Source organism: Talpa occidentalis, unplaced genomic scaffold (assembly GCF_014898055.3).
Source record: "Talpa occidentalis isolate TD23 unplaced genomic scaffold, MPIMG_talOcc4v2.1 talOcc4.5, whole genome shotgun sequence".
Classification (NCBI taxonomy): Eukaryota; Metazoa; Chordata; class Mammalia; order Eulipotyphla; family Talpidae; genus Talpa; species Talpa occidentalis.
In genome coordinates this window covers 46,596,776-46,611,278 of record NW_023604861.1, presented here as the reverse complement: position 1 = coordinate 46,611,278, position 14,503 = coordinate 46,596,776, and the positions used below count along the sequence as shown (strand labels likewise).

At 46.4% G+C, this 14,503-nt stretch overlaps 1 protein-coding gene across 1 annotated transcript in view; it reads left to right on the top strand.

The window, feature by feature from the left end:
- The window catches only part of FLT3 (fms related receptor tyrosine kinase 3), a 92,841-nt gene that overhangs the window by 53,236 nt on the left and 25,102 nt on the right, over positions 1-14,503 (top strand). Inside the window, exons 10-12 of the mRNA XM_037527075.2 lie at positions 12,670-12,773; positions 13,467-13,575; positions 13,835-14,013. Of these exons, the coding sequence (XP_037382972.1) occupies positions 12,670-12,773; positions 13,467-13,575; positions 13,835-14,013 (392 nt within the window). The remainder of the gene's footprint in view (positions 1-12,669; positions 12,774-13,466; positions 13,576-13,834; positions 14,014-14,503) is intronic.

The window sequence follows — 14,503 nt, the reverse complement described above, 5'->3', positions numbered from 1 at the left end:
GGAGGAGGAAGAGGGGCTACCATGGGCAAGGAGAGCTTGGAAAATGTGACAGGACTCAAGAAGGGAGGGATGGGAGCGCAACAGAGAGAAAGCCTGAGCATATGGAATTTCTGCCCATATTCCCATGCACTGGCAAAAGTTATGAAGGTCCCTGAGGATATTAAATCAAATGTGCCATTGTCCGGCCACCTGGACTCATTGTCCAGAGGATATTGAGGCCAAAGAGAGTTGCAATAAAAAATAAGATATTTTGGCCGGATATCTTGTTCCAGGCTTAAGGCCTGGAGAGAGGCCAGAAGATAGCCAAGAGGCATGTGGGATTTGATTTTGGAATTTGAGGAGCCCATGCCTGGTTACCACCCCCAGCGGCTCAGAACTTGGAGGTCCTTGGAGGCTGGTCTGGCGTCCCAGGCAGGACTCCAATAGACCGGATTAGGCACGGGCCAGGTCCCGGACGGATCTGGGGACCAGACACCGCTCAGCGGGAGGAACGCAGAGAGAGGGAGAAGCAGATGTCTCCAGGTCTCCCCCTGGAGGGATTAGGAACAGGCCACCGATCATTATGGGCGTCCCCAGAAAGAGTTGGTGGGAGTTGGACCTGGACTGGCATGGGCCCACGGCTTAAGGACAGACCCGGCTAGGAACTGAGCCTATTGGAGCCTACTCCGGTAGGAGGGGCTGAGGAGGAGACTTACCCTCCTGGCCGATGATGATCGGTGGTTAGGACAGCCGTCAAGCAGCGGGAGACTGGAGTCCGGGTAGGGAGAGAGCTGGTCCACGGAGAGCTGGCCGCCCAGCAGGTGGGCCGACACGAGCTCTCCCAAATGAAAGGGTTGGCACTACACGAGCACCAGAATGAAAGGGTTGGCAGAGAAAGATGAGGATAACAGAATAAGTTTAAAGGGGGCCTCTATTGCATTCTCCGCGAAATTCATGGACCCAAGGTGGGGTTGGTGAAGTCCTGCCCATTGTCAGGGGAAAGCAGGTTTTTATAGGATGGGCAGAGGGAAAACTGGGCTTGCAGGTGGGGGAACTGGTTTGACGAAGAACAGAGTTGTTTTCTGATGGTATCAGCAGGCCCTCATTCTCGCCTGTAGGTGGGCTTCCTCATTCTCGCCCCTAGGTGGGCTTCCTAGGTGGGCTTTCTCATTCTTGAGGGGACATCTGGGCCTGCAGTCTTCAACATTCCCTGGCGGTTCTTTTGTGTCAGTCAGGATTTTCCAGCAGGCACCGGTAGGGAGTGGGGAGCCATGGGGCCCCATTGAGCAAGATACGAGATGCCTTTTCACCCTAGTGACTCTGTCTCCTGCCAGACCTTCAACTATATCTTTCATTATGTCCATTAACATTTTAATGATGACATAGTATTCTACTTTTTAGAAAATCTTATCTAACTCCTGGTGATGGACATTTACTTTAGTTTTGTTTTCCTTTGCATCTTTTAATTTTAATATTTTCTCACAGTATATATCCCACAGGAAAGCTTTTAAATTTACTTTTTTTATTCAAAATGATTACTGGACTTAATTGAAAGGTTTGGCGCAGTAAAGAAAAGAAGAGCCAGGCTAAGTTTTCTCAAAAGTGGGGAAAATTTTTTGCGCCCCCCAGGCAAACTTCATGGACCCAACGTGGGGGTCAGTGAAGTCGCGCTCATTGTGGGGGGAGATGTCCTTTTATAGGGTGAGGAGAGGTTAGGCAGGAAAACTGGGTTGGCAGCGTTGGTGGTGGGGGGGGGTAGGTTTAGGTGGAACAAAGTTGTTTTTCGTGGAGCCCAATTGTTTTCTCCTGTTTATGGCTTTAGTTTCAGGTTGATGGTATCAGTGGTCCTGGTGTCAGGGCCATCTTGTTTTTTCTGTATGGGCTTCTCATTCCTGGCCCCTGCGTCGATCTTTCGTAGCAACATTTTGTGGATAAGAAAAAGGGCAGCGGTTCTTTCTTTGGCTAGTTCCTGCTGGAAGAGGGCGAAGACCAGGGTGGGGACTCAGGCCTGGTTATGACAGTCTTCTGCAGGGACGTGAGAATATGGGTGGAGAAAGAGTTGGTTAAAGGTGGTATGGGACATTTCTAGGATCCAGTGTTGGATGAAACGGAGTAAGCATAGGGCAAAAAGAAAAAAATAAGGAGATTAGGATCAGAGGCCCTACGAGTGGTAATACCTTGCCCAAGGCTGCGCTGAACTGGAATTGCCAGGCATAGACAGAAGAATGGGATGTGGCTTTAAGAGATGGGATTAGAAACAGAGGAAGGAGAGTCAGAGGGCCTCTACTCTGTAGGCTGAGTGGAACCTGGACCGGGATTAGGCCCAGTGATGCGTACCCGAATTGGGCCCAAGTGCTCCCATATACACTGCTTGTCCATGGGGACCCATTTGACCCCGGACAGCTGATGCCAGGATGTGTTGCCCAAGACCTTGACAGCTGTTAATGCAGTCAAGATGATCGTGTGTGGACCTGTCCACCTTGGCTGAAGTGGTTTTGGAGAGATGACTTTCAGAAGAACCTGATCTCCAGGGTACAGTGGGTTGACAGGCATGTCAGGTGACATAGGCACAGGTTGTGGTAGATAGCAGTCTGTGTGTTCTTGAAGCAGCTGTCTGAGCAAGAAGTATGGAAAATATCCAGCCAATGGTGTAGGTTGGACTGGGAGTTCATGGTTAGTAAGAAGAGGTCTGCCATACATCAGTTCAAAGGGGCTCAGGAACAAGGGGCCACAGGAGGTGGCTCGGATGTGGATTAAAGCCAGTGGGAGCAGCTCCACCTAGGATTTGCGCAGCTCCGTGGAGAGTTTGGTTAGGTGGACTTTGGTAAGACTGTTTACCCATTCCACCTTACCAGAAGATTGCAGTAGGTAGGGAATGTGTAGTTTCCAGGTGATGCACAGGGAAGAGGATACCTGTTGAGTAATCTTTGAGATAAAGGCAGGTCCGTTGTTTGACTGGTGATGGTGTCTACCATAGTAACAAGAGGGTGTTATCTGTGATAGGGAGTAGAACATCCGTGAGGCCTAGCAAGATTGAGAGTTGAGGATGGGAGAGGGAGATGAGAGGGTTTTGACAAAGAGAGTGTGGAAATCTAATACACAAGAGGGTGTTAGAAGGGAGAGAGCTTGGTGAGTGAGTAGGTCCTGGAGCCAATGTAGAGAACTAACATTTACAGGTTGGCCCAGTGTGAGTTTTAAGGCCTGTCTAGTGAGGAGAGCAGCTGCTACAAGTGCGCTCAGGCAGGGCTGCCATCCTTTTACAGTGGGATCCATTTGTTTAGAGAGATAAGCAACTGGTCGCTGGACTGGCCCAATGGGTTGGACCAGAACCCCTAGAGCAATGCCCTGTCACTCATCTGTAAATAACAGGAATGGCTTTTCTGGGTCTGGGGGAGCTAAGGCTCATCTCAGAGATCTTTGCCTGGATAAAGTGAAGAAAACAGGGTGTAGAAACAAAGAAAAGCAGGATCATTATCACCAGGCCTACTAGGGGCAGTATCCATGGCAGTAAGGGAGAGCTGATCCAAGTCTGGTAATACTGGCCCCAGCTTCGGCTAATGAAGAGTCGGTCAGAGGGGGTTTTGCTGGTCAGATGAGCAAGTTCATGAATGTGTTGTAGGAGGTGGAGACACCTGAGCACACACGATTTCTCACCAAAATCTCTCTCTCAGATCTTCAACACTTTCTTTTGCTTTCTTTCTTTCTAATACCATTTCATTTTACCCACCCTGCTTTAAATTATCTTAAGGACCTTCAGAATATCCATCTTCAATACATTTTTTTTTCAAACACACTTACCTCTCCTCACTTGCATTTATTAGACTTAGCAAAACCTTAGTTTTATAAGGAAATTTAACACCATCTAAACAATGATGAAAAAACACAAATTGAAGATGGATATCCATGATAGCTTTTCATTCCTGTACCCGGTGATTTAATTGGCAGAGAATGGTGTACAAGGCCTGCATCTGTTGGGTGATATTAATGCTTCCAATTTGGCTAAGGTCACCTTGTAGGGTTTGAATTAGGGGAGGAGGTGGGGTGGGTGGCTATGTGTAGAGGATCTTTAAAAGGGGAAATTCCAGCTATACTGACACTGTGTAAGAATCCCAAGCTGCAGAAGTTTCCAGATGACACTGGATACCTAGGCGTGCTTGCTGCAGGACTGAGATTGATCATAGCCTAGGGCTTATTGGAATAGGAAGGTGTGCAGATTTTCTAGCTGACCAGGTCCGTGGTGGAGTAGGGCTGGTCTGTGAATAACCTCTGTCCACCACGGAGAGTCCCATTTGGATTCTAATATACTGGTCCCCTGGTCTCTCTTAAGGGGAGCTAGAGAGCCTCTCTATCTGCTCCTTGCAATCTACACATTTTACCACCTGGGGTGTAAGAACCAGTGCCTTTGGAGAGTCAGGACTATCAGGAGACAGCTGAGACTCAGATCCAGATGGAGTAAGTAGATGGGGCTCACTCAAGTGGGATTCCTGGGAGGCTGGTAGAGGAGGATACAAGGGGGGCCTCCAGGGTGCCCAGACATATGGTCGTGGTTGTTCTTTATCATCAGTGGATGAAAAGACAGGTTCCTCAAGTTTTTGTGGGATCGGGGGTTTTGGAGAAGTCTTTGTCTTTGCAATAACTTACATTCCAATTTAAGAGGTTGCAGCCAAAGTTGTAAAACAGAAGGAGGTTGTACTGCAACTTTTAACCTAGGTGGCTGGGAAAGGACTATAGTAAGCCAGAAGACTATATATAGAAATTGGTCTGGGTGCCCTGGGTTGCCCATGACCACTCTGTAGGTGGTGGTGAGTGGCCACAACTGGGGTAGATGTATGTCAGACCACGGGGTCAACAGCGGATAGTCCTGAGAAGGGTTAGGAAATGTTTGGAGCAGTGGGGGGCTGAAAGCAATGCTAGGGTCTTGGAACCATGAAAGAGTAGCCCCAAGTTTGGTTAGGAGGTTGCGACCCAGGAATGGTGTGGGGCAAGAAGGCATGACTAGGAAGGAGTGAACTAAGGGCTTGTTGTCTGTTGGGCAAGGGATGGGGCCAGCAGCTTGAGGTTGAGAGGGTTGGCCGTCAACTCCCATAACTGAGATCTGAGAAGGGTAAGTTTGACCGAAATAGAAGGGGAGGACAGAGACGGTAGCCCCGTGTAGACCAGAAAGGAGATGGACTTACCTGCTACCTTGACCGTCACCCTGGGCTCCTCAAAGGTTATCGGGGTCGACGAGTCCGGGCCTCTTCAGTCCTTAGCTGCCAAACCCAAGACCTCCAGTGGCAGGGCTGCAGGGACTGGAAGACTGGCCCATCATGGCCAGGCGTGGAGGGACAGTTACTTTTCCAGTGACCCTGGGCGTTGCAGATGGGGCACGGTCCTGGCAGAGGGCGGGGGCTGGGGCAATGTTTGAACCAGTGGCCCTCCAGGCCATACTTGAAGCAGGCTCCTGGCAGCAGTTGATGGGGGCCCATGGGGCCCATTGTTGTCCTCTGTCTGGTGGCAGGTGCTGCGGTCGTTGGAGGAGTAGGGCATGATGGCCTCAAGGCAGCTACTAGGGCCTGAGCTTGAAGATCAGCCTTGTGTTAACTACGGGTCTCTCGATCCTGTCCTGTTCTTCTCGGTTGTTAAATACTTTATTTATTTATTTATTTATTTATTTTTTGGTGGGGCCCTCACCAGCGGCCGGGGAACGAACAGGTGCTGCAGAGGCTGCAGGCAGCCTCGCAGCCCAGTGCTCAACCGCTGCGCCACCAGGGGAGGCCCTGTTAAATACTTTAAAAGCCATATTCAGCAGATCCTGGATAGGGGGCTGAGGACCATCCTCGGTCTTTTTTTTTTTTAACCTCTGATATCAGGGGCTGACTGAGATATGAAATGGGTAGCCAGGACTGTGGCACCTCCAGGAGAGTCAGGATCTAACCTAGTGTATTGCTGGAGGGCATCAGTGAGGCGGCTAAGGAAAGCGGCCGGATTTTTGAGGGGCACTGGGTGATCTCTCGCAGCTTGTCAAATTTAACTGCCTTATGGGCTGTTGCTTGGAGACCGACTAAAAGGCAGGTGATGAAGCGGTCTCAGCGAGCCCTGTCCCGGCGACCCGTGTCAGTGTCAGTCTGGTATTCCCAGCCAGGCTCCTGGCAGGGAATTGCTTCAAGGCCGGGGGCATGGTTGTGTCAGTTAAGTGGACCTGATCGTCATGGTCTTGAGCAGACCGAAAAACACATTCCCTTTTATTAGAGGTTAGGGTGAAAGAGAGGATAACACGTAAATCATGACACGTAAGGTTATAGGCTTGGGTAAGATAACGAAATTCTTTGGTGTAGGTAGTGGGATCGTTAGTGAAAGAGCTGAGACGCTTTTCAATCTGGGAGAGGTCAGACAGAGGGAAAGGAACATGTACTCTAACTCCTCCTCCAGTCCCCACAACCTCCCTAAGAAGACAGAGAAGAGGACGATTGTGAGAGCAGGTGTGGTGGCTAGGAGTGGAAGGGCGGGGAGCTGGATTGGGTAGCTGAAGGAGGTGAAGACTGAAAATCTAGAGGATCAGAGAACACAGAAGAGGGGTCCAGAAAGGGCAAAGAGTGAGAGGAGTCTCGAGACTTGGAAAGTATGACCGGTTTCAGGAGGGAGGGACGGGAGCGCAAGAGAAAGCAAGCCTGGACATAAGGATCTCTGACCATTTTCCATTGCTGTGACAGAAATTGTTTAGGTCTATAAAGACCGTGAAATCAAAAGTGCCATGTTCTGGCCAGTGAGAGCCGTTATCCAATTGGTATTGAGGCCATGCAGTGTTGCAGTAGAAGATGAGATGCTTAGGGTGCATATCTGGCCTAAGTCCCAGCGGACTGAGGTTTGAGAGAAGGCATCCCAGTGGAATTGCCAGGCTAGGCTTGGAATTGGCAGACCCCATGGCTAAGTTGACTCCTCTACCCAACTAATGGGGGTACAGAGTCAGGAACGCAGTGCCCCACGACCTGATCTGACCTATGGGGGCACAGACCCCAAATCGCAGCGTCCCACGACCCGGTCCTGGCCTTTGGAATGGGGGCAGACAAGTGAGGGGGACGTCTCTACTCCTCAGTTGGACAGGTGTCCCCAGATCAAGAACCAGGTGCAATGGGGCTTGACTGATGCAGGCCCATCGTTTATGGAACAGTCAATAGGGGGTTAGGAGAGGAGCCGGGCAACCAGGGGTGAGGGTCTCCTAGGAAGGAGAGTCAGCCCAGTGACTTACCGCAAGGATCAAGGCCGGTGGTGGATGTGAGGCATCTGCAATGGAGAGGAGAGGTCCCAGGGACAGGAAGGTGGCCCCGGCGCCAGGGGACACAGCCTTCCCAGGTTTTGCCACCAAGATTAAAGGTTTGGCGCGGTAAAGAAAAGGAGAGCCAGGCTAAGTTTTCTCAAAAGTGGGGAAAATTTATTGCACCCCTGGGCGAACTTCACGGACCCAAGGTGGGGGTTGGTGAAGTCACACCGTTGTGAGGGGAGATGTCCTTTTATAGGGTGAGGAGAGGTTAGGCAGGAAAACTGGGTTGGCAGGGTCGGCAGGTTTAGGTGGAACAAAGTTGTTTTTCGTGGAGCCGAGGTGTTTTCTCCTGTTTATGGCTTGAGTTTCGGTTTGATGGTATCAGTGGTCCTGGTGTCAGGGCCATCTTGTCTTTTTCTATGTGGGCTTCCTCATTCCTGGCCCCTGCATCAACCTTTCACCAATAAACCTCATAGTAATGATAACACATTGTGATTACTATATGCTAGACATTATCATAGTCATGTTATACAAAACTGTCTTAGTAAAATGTTGACAAAAATTTCTCCTCCCATGCTATATCAGATGGATACTATTACCACCTTCATTTTACAGAGGAGGACACAGGTACATAGAGATTATGTGTTCGCCTAAGGTTATAACACTAAACAGTGGCAGAGTTGGTATTTCTGCAAAAACAATTGGCTTCAAAGCCAATGTTTTTTAACCATAATGTTATACTACCCCTTATTACCAGTTAACTTGAAAAGTGTGAGTTTTACAACCTCAGTGTATAAGAAAACAAAAATACAAGTTTGATCTTTTGTACTTTAAAATGAAAGTGTATATCCTTTTGAGATATGCCTGCTTGGCTAGTTGAGTTTTTAGTGGTTATAACCCCCCAGGCTTATTGGCTCTCTTGAAATAAAATTAAAATGAATTATATAGGGTAATATAAGATCATCAGCTGCTCTCTCCTGCCTCCTTCTATTATATAGGATAATATAAGATTATCAGCTCCTCTCTCCTGCCTCCTTCTATCTTTATCAAATGCAGGGCAGAAATTCAAACATATCAGAATCCTCTTCAGCCTGACTGTATCCCTCAGCCTCTCTAAAACTGCAGTCTGGGACCTTCCCAGTGGCGCAGCGGGCTAAGCGTAGCACTGTGAAGCTGTCCACAGCCTCCACAGCGCCGGTTTGATTCCCGGCCAGCCAGGGAGAATCTCACATGGCATGGCAGACCTCTCCTGTCTCGCCCACTGCTCCCCTTAGCAGTGTATTTTGTCAGTCTGCCTGTTCTGCTCCCCACTCTGTCTCTGGTGAATCCTCTCACCCTCCCACAACTCTGGCCTGTGCCCCAGCTCTTGTATAAATATAAATAAATCTTTAAAAAAATAAAAATTAAAAAAAATAAAATTGCAGTCTGAAGCAGATAGGGTCTCTGAGCTCAGAGACTGTCTGTCTTGGCAACTCTTGGCTCTCAAGTTTCAGAAGCTCTCAGCTTTCCCCAAGTCATGCTTTCTTATTCTCTGAGTTCTGATACTCCCTTGCTCTTTGAATAAAGCACTCTTTATAGTAAAATTACTCCCTGAGGCAGAGGAAAGAGCCTGCCCTTTCTCAACGCCTCTCTTCTAGGTGCTAAATGGAAAAGAAAAATCCCTTGCACTTTGGTTACACAGAGGAGAAAACCCTTTTCATAGCTGTAATGTGAATACATCTTCTGAGTCACCCAGATATGACTTCAAGATTTCCTAATCTGCCATCTCATGCCAGCTGGTCATTTTTAGAAAAACCGTAGGGGAAAGGGAAAGCTTTGTATCTCTCTGTCACTTAATTGGTTAGTCCCCTTGGAATTCCCAGAGGAGGTTTAGTGGTGCAGTTGTTGCCACCTCTAGGGTTAACTCTCATACACAGGGAAGAGCTGTTTGAAAGGACCTCCATATTAACATTTGCATTCAGGCTATCTATGTGACCAATTTTCTACCTGGAAGAATAAATTCATTCCTGATGCTATCTCATCTATACCACGGCAAAGCATGCTCCATTTCAACAGCACAAGACTTAAGAGGGATAAGTTTACAAAGTATTTTGCTAAGGTCCACATGATAAAGAATTGTCCTAAAAGTAGTTCCTTTTTCCTCTCAAATTGATTGGTACTTTTGGCCTGGTCCTTGGCTAGCCACACTGGCTTCTTTTTTTTCTTTTTTTTTAATGTTGGTTCCCCCCCCCCCTTTTTTTGTTTTTAGATTTATTTATTTATTTATTTATTTATTTATTTATTTTTATTTTTTTTTTATAGAGGCATGCTTTATTTATTTATTTATTTGTTTGTTTGCTTCGTCCATACATGCACTGGGTACAGTCAGAAGCGCGGGAGGGTGAGAGAATTCACCAGAGCCAGAGCGGGGAGCAGAGCAGGCAGAAGGAGCGAAGTACACTGCTGAGGGGAGCAGCGGGCGGCAGGAGAGGTCTGCGCGCCATGTGGGACCCTCCTCCAGTGGCCGGAGAGCAGCCGGGGATCGAACCGGCGCCACAGAGGCTGCGGGCAGCTTCGCAACCCAGCGCTCAACCGCTGCGCCACCGGGGAGGCCCTATTTATTTATTTATACAAGCACTGGATACAGTCAGAAGCGCGGGAGGGTGAGAGAAATCACCAGAGCCAGAGCGGGGAGCAGAGCAGGCAGAAGGACCGAAGTACACTGCTGAGGGGAGCAGCAGTGGGCAGGAGAGGTCTGCGCGCCACGTGGGACCCTCCTCCGGTGGCCGGGGAGCAGCCGGGGATCGAACCAGTGCTGCAGAGGCTGCGGGCAGCTTCGCAACCCAGCGCTCAACCGCTGCGCCACTGGGGAGGCCCCACACTGGCTTCTTTTTTAAATCTTCTCTCTTCTTCCTTTTCAGGGGTCTTTGCTATTATGCAGTGAGAAGGACACATCTTTGTCTTCTTGGACCATTTAAATTCTGCCTTCCTGCAGTCCGATATGGCATGAAGCTGTCTTTGCTTGTCGCCAGGGTTCTACTTTGGCTTGCCCCCAATCTTTCATCACTTCCACTTCACCAACCGTTTCCTTGTCCAAAAGTAGGTCAGGATTAGAAATTCCCCCTTTTACTTCTTCAACCTTTTTCGTTAACAAGGGAAATGAACAAACAAAACCTTGTTAAATGCTCAGCTTTTAACTATATGAAACTTTCGATAGGTTCTCTCATCCCCACACACAGTCACAGACTCAGAACATTGATGTCAGATAAATATGCTCTCCGAAGCTGCTCTACCGTTTGATAGGAATCAACGAGGCTTCTAGTCTCCTTCTTCTGTAACCAGTCCGACACCTATTAGTTGTTTTTTTCTGCTGCCTTCTGGGTTTGCTCTTTCCTGACCTTTCCCGCTGTCCCTGCTTTACATGGCCCAACCTCTCATGCTCTGAATTCTCAAATCTAAACTTTTACTTCTCCTTTCATAGGACTTCCCACATTATACCCTAACAGCTTATTTATTTAGCTGCCCTCATCACCAAACTGCAACTTCTGTAAGAACAGAAACCTTATTTTTCTTTTTTTATCTTTTTATCTTTTTTTTTAAGATTTATTTATTTGTTTATTTATTTATTTATTTATTTATTTATACAAGCACTGGGTACAGTCAGAAGCATGGGAGGGTGAGAGAATTCACCAGAGCCAAAGCAGGAAACAGAACAGGCAGACTAACGAAATGCAGTGCTGAGGGGACCAGTGGGCGTGGCAGGAGAGGTCTGCACGCCATGTGGGACCCTCGCCCAGTGGCCGGGGATTGAACTGGCGCTGCAGAGGCTGCTGGCAGCTTCGCAACCCAGCACTCAACCGCTGCGCCACTGGGGAGGCCCGAAACCTTATTTTTCTAACTCACTGTTGTATCCCTGATTCCTCCCAAATAGGATCTACCCCTTTCAATAGGATGAATGAATGAATGAATCCTGGGACTAACACACTGCTGCCTCCAGACTTCCCACTAATAAACTCTTCCAACTTCCGTCAGTTTAAACAAAAATACAAAATGAAAATTCATGGCATTTATATCTTGTACAGAATCCCCAGCATCTTGCTGACTTCTCCATCAGGCCTAAATATTAATAATTAGGCTTGCCTTTCAAGGTCCCACCCTACTTGCTAGCCCTCTTTTACTACACTCCCTCTGTGCCTCTGCTCCAGCCAAGAGACCTCCCTATTATACTGTTGTGTTCTTTTAATTCCTGTCTCATATCTTAAGTCCTGCTGTGGCCCCCCTCCTTGAATGGCTTTTCTTTTGCCCTCTCCTTAAAATCAACTCATCCACCAAGATTCAGTGCAAATCCTACTTCTATGTAACTCCTACAACTTTTGTCTTCTATCTTGGCCTCTGCCTTCTCTGATCTGTATTGGCCTTTAGTTTATTGCTGTATCTATTCTACTTATGTAGGTTTTGTCCATGGAGATGAATTATAGTATCTTTGGGATTATGATATCTTTTCCTCCTGCGTAGTTTCTAGCTTAAGGCTGGCATCTACCCCTGGTCTTCTTGTTTATATTTGTGCTCTGCCTGTATGGAGTTGTTTTTTTTTTCTTTTTCTTTTTTACTTTAAGTAGGTTACATAGAGGTGACCTTATTAAATATCTCCAACAAACCTTAGATCTTCTTCTTCTTCTTCTGCCTTAAGGGAAAATTTTTTCAACACATGAAGACATTCAGCAGCTCCTTGCTCCTCTGCCTCTCCTGCACTAGTTAACATCCCATTATGCTATTCATCATCCCATGATCACATGTTCACATGATCATCATCCCATGATCACATGATCACATGGTGGATAAATATCAAGTCATCTATGTCAAAATGTACTGAGTAGTTGCTGAGCACTCAAGTACATGCTAAAATCTGCTGAGACTACACAAAAGATTTCTGTATAAACTCAGTGAATTGGGTCCTTACCATTGTTAATTACTATGAACGTCAAATGTTGGCCATAGGTCCTTTCTAGGACCAAGGTCAGAGAGCCATCCTTTCAGGAAGCAGGGGAGTTATAGATTCTTCCACTACATAGGTTCTTCCATTTTTTTGGGAAGTCGGGTTAGTTCAGAAATTATACAATAGGTAGAGGAAACTTTTTGTCTCTCTGAGGAACCCCAGTCTAGATCAGCGCTTCTCAATCTTCAGTATGTTTGTGAATCACACAGAGATCATCTGAAAATGCAGGTTCTGAGTCAGTAACTTTAGGGTAGGGCCTGAGGTTTTGTATTTCTAACAAACTCCCAGATGAAACAGTGCTGATGCCTCCTATCTTTTGACCATACTTTAAATAGCAAGGGTCTAGCATAACTCCTTGCCCACTGAACTTTAGTGAGTGAGTGTCTAAAGGATGCTTCTCCCCTGTACACCGTCACTCATGTCAGCATCTCCTGGATAATCTCTCTAAGTCTGTCTTTCATTCTTTTTCAAACAGCATATCTAAATTTTGCAACCATAAACACCAGCCAGGAGAATATATATTCCATGCAGAAAATGATGACGCCCAGTTCACAAAAATGTTCACTTTGAATATAAGAAGTAAGTTAAATTGTCAAGAAATTTGATTTTCAAGTGATAACTCCTTAATTATTTATTAACTATAACCATAAAGAGCTAAATAATGGCTTAGAAGGAATATCATAAAGCTGTTTTTATATGCTGAAATATATTAAAATTTTACTTTCATATCTACTGTCTTTGTATAGATAGTTGTAGTTGTAGATATCAGTATCTATTTTTGTGTTCATCCTTTAAAGTAAAGAGACTTACTGCACGTCCTCTCTGGATGTGCTTCAGTGTGGGAACTTTTTTGACTTTAGTACTTTGAAAGATTATATTAAAGGGAGGTCAAAAGTCATATTACCTGCCATTTATTTGTCTGAATTTTTGTTTCTTTGTGCTATAAAAAGATGAGAGTACAATTTATTGGACTTTTTGCAGGTACTTCTCTTGAAATGAAAAGTCATTTTAAGGTGTCAAGTCAGCTCCCTCCTGGAGGATCTTAGCAGTGGAAAAATGGTGTTCCCCAAAGTGGTGGTAGGGTAGCCTAGATAGATTACATGATGAGAGGGGAAAAAAGGGAATAAACAGAGATCTTGAGTAATCTTGCATGATATGCCCTCCCAGAAGCAAAACTGCTAGCAATAAACGAACAGCCTATGAAGCCAACTTTGAAACCATTTCTGGAAAGTACCATCTCACATGAGTTTTTTCTACTGTTATTCTCTACAGGGAAACCTCAAGTGCTAGCTGAGGCATCAGCAAGTCAGGCATCTTGCTCTTCTGATGGCTACCCATTGCCATCTTGGACATGGAAGAAGTGCTCAGACAAGTCTCCCAAGTAATAAGGACATTGGTGTTTCTTGTATGGGAAGAACATAACCCCGCACTTCCCTCTCTATGACTTAGCAATTCTCATGAAGACTGTTGAAGACAGTTTAAATGCTTATTTTCTGAGTCAGTCAATGCTCTGAATGATTGTAGATTATTTCTGATAGCCTGTAATGAATGACTGTCTTAGAACTGAGTAGAGAAACCCTGGCTTCCCAATTAATGACAGTCCCACCTATACAGCTTCTCTGTCCGCCATTTCTTTTCAGTTGCACAGAGGAGATCACAGAAGGCATTTGGAATAAAAAGGCAAACAAGAAAGTATTTGGACAGTGGATTTCCAGCAGCACCCTGAATATGAGCGAGGCTGTGAAAGGGTTCCTGGTAAAGTGCTGTGCATACAATTCCCTCGGCACATCTTGTAAAACGATCCTTTTAAACTCACCAGGTACATAACAGTTGTTATTGTGATATGCCACCTTCAGGAATTCCCCACTAGAAGTTAGTCCTTCTCATTGCTTTTATTTGGGGGATTTTACAAGAGGGCATACATTTAGTGTATAAGACAAGAAGGCTTTCTGACTCAGGCAAGAATCCCCACTGAACTTCCACTGCTTTGTAGTTCAGGGACTTCTGCTCACATTCTGTGACACATGAGTTGGAGCAACATATAGAACTATGAGCTCCAGTGTAATGAAAATCGGCTGAAGGATGCAACTCCAGGCAAACAGATTTAAGAATGTGGAGCCTCTACCACTTTCCCTTTTGGTTAATTTCCTCATATACCTTTAGCCTGCTGTCTTGTGTTTTTCATTTGTTTTCTAGAGCTCTCCTACATTAAACAATTCTGAACCTTGGCCAGCTACACGATTGTTTAGAATCCCTAGCATTGCCAAAACAACTTTCCGCATTGAAACGCTATTTTCATAATGGGAACA